The sequence below is a fragment of the Mandrillus leucophaeus genome, unplaced genomic scaffold, assembly GCF_000951045.1.
Source record: "Mandrillus leucophaeus isolate KB7577 unplaced genomic scaffold, Mleu.le_1.0 Scaffold1237, whole genome shotgun sequence".
NCBI classification, from domain to species: Eukaryota; Metazoa; Chordata; class Mammalia; order Primates; family Cercopithecidae; genus Mandrillus; species Mandrillus leucophaeus.
In genome coordinates this window covers 594414-601021 of record NW_012100732.1, presented here as the reverse complement: position 1 = coordinate 601021, position 6608 = coordinate 594414, and the positions used below count along the sequence as shown (strand labels likewise).

The 6608-nt window shown below is 37.0% G+C and overlaps 1 protein-coding gene across 1 annotated transcript; it reads right to left on the bottom strand.

The window, feature by feature from the left end:
• Positions 1-345: 345 nt before the first annotated feature.
• LOC105533282 (olfactory receptor 481-like) lies at positions 346-1282 on the bottom strand. The gene is given in 3 exon segments (XM_011971677.1): positions 346-980; positions 983-1084; positions 1087-1282. Coding segments are annotated over 3 exon segments (933 nt in total).
• Positions 1283-6608: the final 5326 nt, after the last annotated feature.

Here is a 6608-nt window from a genome sequence, read left to right as displayed (position 1 = left end):
GTGCGCACCTGTAGTCCCAGCTACTCAGGAGGCTGAGGCAGGAGAATCGCTTGAAACTGGGAGGAGGAGGTTACAGTGAGCCGAGAAGAGATTGCGCCACTACACTCCAGCCTGGGTGACAGGATGAGACTCCATCTCAAAAAAAAAAAAAAAAAAAACTCCAGCAGGTGTCCATATAAATTACACAACTACCTTTGTACATGGAAGTAAGCATTGGCTTTCTATATTTATACAAGTTCTTCACTATATAAGTGATATAGTCAATGACAAATATAAATAGAATATTAAGCGCAAATGTCTCCCAAATCATTGGTTTTGTTATTTATGGATTATACCCGATTTAATTCAGGAAAACCAATGTGTTCTTGCCATCAATTTTCTCATGGCCTCTTTCACCTCCTTATTCCTAAGACTGTAGATGAGGGGGTTCAGCATGGGAATCATCACCGTGTAGATCACAGATGCCACCTTGACCTGATCCGCTGAATAGCTTGACTTGGGCATCACATAAACAAACAAAATGGTCACATAGAACAAAGTGACTGCAGTGAGGTGGGAAGCGCAGGTGGAGAAAACGTTCTTCCTTCCCTCAGTAGAGCGCATCTTCAGGATGGAGCAGAGGATGTAGATGTAGGACATGATTATGGTAAACAGCGTGCTGATAAGGACAGATGCAGAGGAGATGGCAGGGGATATTTCAGCAATGTAAACATGGCCACAAGAAAGCTTCAAGTGTGGGAAGAGGTCACAGAAAAAATGGTTGATTTTATTTGGACCAGAGAAGGACAGGTTCATCGAACAGCCTGTAAAGGACGAAGCGTTCATGAATCCACCCAGGTAGGAGGCTCCCAGTAGGAGGAGGCAGATGACTGGGGGCATTTGGATGGAGTAAAGCAGGGGAAAGCAGATAGCTACATAGTGATCGTAGGCCATAGTGGCCAGTAGGAAGCACTCTGTGGTTCCAAACATGACATCAGAGCAAGCTGTGCTATACAGCCCGTGACAGGAATAGTTGTTTTCTCTCTTAAGAAACTGATGAGCATGATTGGTGTAACCGATGTGGAATACCCAATGTTCACGAAGCCAAATGGCTGAGAAAAAGGTACATTGGGGTGTGAAGCTTTGGGCTGCTTTGGATTAAGAGGATTATGCTAATATTTCCCACTATGGTAACTGTATAAACTGTTAGAAAAACCATGAAGAAAATGGCACATAGCATAGGATTGTCTGTTAATCCCAAAATAATGAACTCTGTCCCTGTTGTATTGTTTTCCGTCTCCATCTATCCATTTAACAGTGCCTATTAAAACCAGACCAGAGGAAATTAAGTTGGTGGAAATGACCCCACAGTTAGTGTATATGCCTAAATGTGATCTTATTCCATTTTTAATATGGTAACTTTGCCTTATAAAATATTTTGTGCAGACAAATTTTCCTTTCAGATTCCATAAAATAAAACTGAAGGCTCATCTTGGGATCCAGCTATTTTACCCCTGTTTGTATACTTTAGAGTAAGCCTAATCACCATGTGCACAAGAGATACATAAATGGATGTTTACAACAACATTTAATAAGAAAACATAAATTGTTAACATATTAATAAATGTTCATAGAAAAGTCAACTCTAGGCCAGGCATAGTGACTCATGCCTATAATTCCAGCACTTTGGGAGGCTGAGGTGGGTGGATCATTTAAGGTCAGGAGTTCGAGACCAGCCTGGCCAATATGATGAAACCCCACCTCTACTAAAAATACAAAAATATCCAGGGGTGGTGGTGGGCACCTGTAATCCCAGCTACTTGGATGGCTGAGGCAGGAGAATCGCTTGAACCTGGGAAGCGGAGATTGCAGTGAGCTGAGATCATGACATCGCACTCCAGCCTGGGGAGACAGAGTGAAATTACCATCTCAAAAAAAAAAAAAAAAGTCAACTCTTAATTTTCCATGCCCATCCCAAATGTGTCTTTCCCAGTGCACTCTATCTCAGTAAATGCTGCCTCGAGTTATACAATTAATTGGGCCTGAAAATTGACTTTGACATCTCTTTCTTTCTGACTTACTCCTTTTCATAGAGTGAAAATAACCACATCCTTAATTATAATAATTGACAACAAGAGCTAGATGATGTCTACATTTAAGATGAAGAGGTCAAACAATTTTTATTATTGTTGAAAGTTAAACATCCTAGATATTTTGCAAAATATCCCAAGACTTATCTCCTATACCATACCTTGTCATACATGTGGGATTGTGTGAAGCAATAAGAAAAACCTAGGTATCATTATGAACTTGGATTAAATGGAAAGTGAATAGAACTATTTGGGAATCTATTTAGGTACATTTTAGTTTCACCAGTTCTAACAAGCAGCTATAGAGAAACAAGAAGTGTGAGAGTATTTGATGGGTGCTGGCAAGTTAAACAAGTAGGGAAAGAAGTAGCCAGATAGAAAAGGTAGGAAGTTATATTGAAAAAAAGATTAATTGGCATTTCAAAATGATGGTCCCTGTGTTCAAAATACAGCACATGATCAAGGAAAGGGAAGAATAGATAAGTCATATTCATTCTTTCCCATGACTCTGATCTAAAGATCAACATATTCTTTAGAATAATTTGCTTTGTCTTCAAGAAAGCCTACGTGAAGAATAATTAAGGAAACGTACATACATAATTATCAGCAACCATGCTCTTATCCAAACACATTCTATCAAATTTCATTCAATCTAAATTACATGAGAACCATGACAACAGTATGCTCTAGTGTAAATAATACTAGGATTGTCTGCCTGAATTATTAAATTCTGGCTTTTTTAATATGTACAAGCATTCAAACCAGATGTGAATTTAATATTTTTAAAGAAAATAAATACATAAAAGACACAAACGTTTTCAAAGTTGAATATAGTTGCCAGCATGGAAGACAAAGTGACCAGCAGAGACACCATGGACTTTGCAGCCATGCAAACCTGGGATCAGAGTTTTTAGTTCTGCCTCTCACAGTCTGGAATCACAGGCAGGTTACAAAAACTTTCTGATCTTCTGTTTCCTTACCTATAAAAAGAAGATAATAATACATACCTCATATGATTCTTGTGTTAAAATACACAATGTGGGAAAACACCAAGCACTGTTTACACAATAAGTAGATGCTCAATTACTAAACATTTGCTTGAAATAATCAACCTGTTTCTGGTATGAATAAAATAATCAAATGTTCCTTAGTCCTAAAATATAAGTATAAACTCGTGATACATTTATTGTAACACTGGAGATAGATTCAAAGGAATTGTTATCAAACATCAAGGCCATATTTAAGTGAGGTTTGGGTCATCTGGGACATTATTTACTTCAATTGTAATTACAAATTAATCACTTCACCTTGTTTTGGAAAATTACATTGAGAATCCATTGGGACAAAGAAATTATATGTACACATCTATTGGGACAGCGAGATAACCTGTCCACGTGATCATATAAAGGCTTATGAATGCAGTATTTTCTACACACCCAAGGATTCCATGCATTTTTAAATTCAGTGATTTGAAAAAAAGAAATTATAACATTTTACTATTACTGAAGTTGAGCTTCAGATCAACATGATTAATATGGTTGCAGCAATTTGTGGCACTTCTGAAATGTGGCTATATTCAGTGGCCGAAGTTTTAATGTCACTTAGGTTTAGAAATCACCTTGGTTTGCCAGTTTAGTTTACAAACATGTATAGAATAGAATTGCAATATTATTTTCAGCATGATGAGTAGCATACACTTTTAAATAATTATTTGCACATTCCACATCTTACATTTATAAGATGTGCATTCCACATCTTATATTTTCTTTCTTGTTCTAGGACACTTGATACTTGGTGGTGGTACATATTTCTCTCACCTCTCCTCATATTTCTCTCACCTCACCTCTCCTCATTGCCCACTCTAATCCACTAATATGTATGCATTCCAATAGAACAATGGTGCCTACACTAAAATTTTTTGTGACTTTGTCACATACAGTTGCCATATTGACTGGCAGGTTGCCATGGCACAACTGACTCTCATGGTGTTCCTAAACTATGGCTACATAACAGAACATTCTCTAGGTTGAAGGCCAAGTTCCTTTGGTCTTGTCCTTGAAGAGCCCGTAGGTCAGCCCCTCCACATCAAGAGGACCTAACTGCTCAAACATATATGGATCCAATTTCCTTATTTTGCATGTGGCTTTTCAGTTTTATCAGCATCATTTGTTGAAGAGTTGTCCCCACCCCGCCCCATTGGCTAGTCATGGCACCCTGCACAAAGATCATTTGAGCATATATGCCTGAGTTTATATCTGGAGTTCCTGTCTATCCTTCTGTTTTCCATCTGTCTTTATGCCAGTATCATACTATTTTAATTACTGTAGCTTTGTAATTTGAAATCATGAAGTGTGATGCCTCCAGCTTTGTTCTTCTTTCTGAAGATTGTTTTGGCTGTTTGGGGTCTTTTATGGTTCCATATGAACTTCAGGATAAATTTTTCAATTTCTGTGAAGAATTCCATTGGGATTTTGATAGGGATTGCCTTAAATATGTAAATCATTTTGTGTAGGATGGACATTTTTAACAATATTAAGACTTCCAATTCATGAACACAAGATGTCTTTTCATTTGTTTTTGTCTTCTAAAATTTCATTCATCAGTGTTTTGTATTTTCAGTCTACAAGTTTTTCACTTTCTTAGTTAAATTTAAACCTATGTATTTCACTCTTTTTGATATCTTTGGAAATGGGATTATTTTCCTGATTTCTTTTTCTGATAGTTCATTGTTAGTGTCTAGAAAAGCAATTGAATTTATGTGATGATTTTGTGTTCTGCAAATTTAATGAATTCGTTTATTAGTTCTGATGGTTTTTTGTTGAATCTTAATGGTCTTCTACATACAAGATCGTGTTGTAGGCTTACAGAGATAATTTTACTCCTTCCTTTTATATTTTAATGGCTTTATTTCTTTTCTTGCTTCATTCCTCAATGTTTCCAGTACTATGTTGAGTAAAACTGGTAAAAATGGACATCCTTGCCTTGTTCCTAATCTTAGAGAAAATGCTTTTAGTTTTTCACCGTTTAGTATGATATTAATTGTGACTTTATAGTATATGGCCTTCACTATGTTGAAGTAAATTATTTCCATAGCTAATTTGTTGAGAGTTTTTCTCATGAAAGTGTGTTGAATTTTGTCAAATGATTTTTCTGCATTTATTGAGATGATTCTTTTTTATTCTTTTTTTTTTTTTTGAGGCAGGGTCTCACTCTCTCCCCCAGGGCTGAGTGCAATGGCGCCATCACTGCTCACTGCAGCCTCTACCTCCTAGGCTCAAGCAATCCTCCCACCTTAGCCTCCCAAGTTACTGGGATTACAGGCATGTGCCACCATGCCAGACAAATTTTTTTGTTTTTTCTAGAGATGGGGGCGTCTCACTATGTTGCCCAGGCTGGTCTTGAATTCTGAACTCAAGCAATCTGCCTGCCTCAGGTTCTCAAAGTGCTGGGATTATAGGTGTGAGCCACCATGCCCAACTTGGTTTTTTTAATGCTTTATTCTGTATCACATTGGTGTATCACATTGATCAATTTGTATATGTTAAATCAACCTTGCACTTGCATGCCAGAGACAAATTCTATTTGTTTATGGCATAGAATTATTTTATTTATTTATTTATTTATTTTTTAGACAGAGTTTCGCTGTTGTTGCCCAGGCCAGAATGCAGTGGCATGATCTCAGCTCACTTCAACCCTGCCTCCCAGGTTCAAGTGATTCTCCCGCCTCAGCCTCCCAAGCAGCTGGGATTACAGGTGTCCGCCACCACGCCCAGCTAATTTTTGTATTTTTAGTAGAGACAGGATTTCACCATATTGGCCAGGCTGGTCTGGAACTCCTGATCTCAAATGACCTGCCTGCCTCAGCCTTCCAAAGTGCTGGGATTACAGGCATGAGTCACTGTGCCTGGTCAGAATTCTTTTTTTCTTTCCTTTCTTTTTTTTTTTTTTTTAAATGTGCTTTTGAATTTAGTTTGCTAGGAATTTGTTGAGAATTTTTGCATCTATGTTCATCAGGGACATTGGAATGTAGTTATATTTTCTTGCAGTGTTTTTGTCTGACTTTGGAATCAGGATAATGCTGACCTCATAAAATGAATTTGGAAGTATTCACTCTTCAATTTTCAGAAGAGTTTGAGAAGGATTGGTGTTAATTCTTCTCTAAATATTTGGTAGAATGCACCAGTGAAGTTCAGGTACTCTATTGGCTGGGAAGTTTCTGATTACTGTTTAATCTCCTTACTTATTGGCTCATTCAGATTTTCTGCTTATTTATATTCAGTTTGGGCAAATTGTATATTGTTGGTGTATGACTGTTAAAAGTAGTCTCTTAGGATCTCTTTTATTTCTGTGGAATCAGTTATAATATTTTCTCCTTATTTCTAATCTTACTCATTTGAAACTTCCTTTTTTTATGGCTGCATAGTATTCCACGGTGGTTTTATACTTAATTTTTATTTTTTTATTATTATTTTTTATTATACTTTAAGTTCTAGGGTACATGTGCATAACGTGCAGGTTTGTTACATATGTATACTTGTG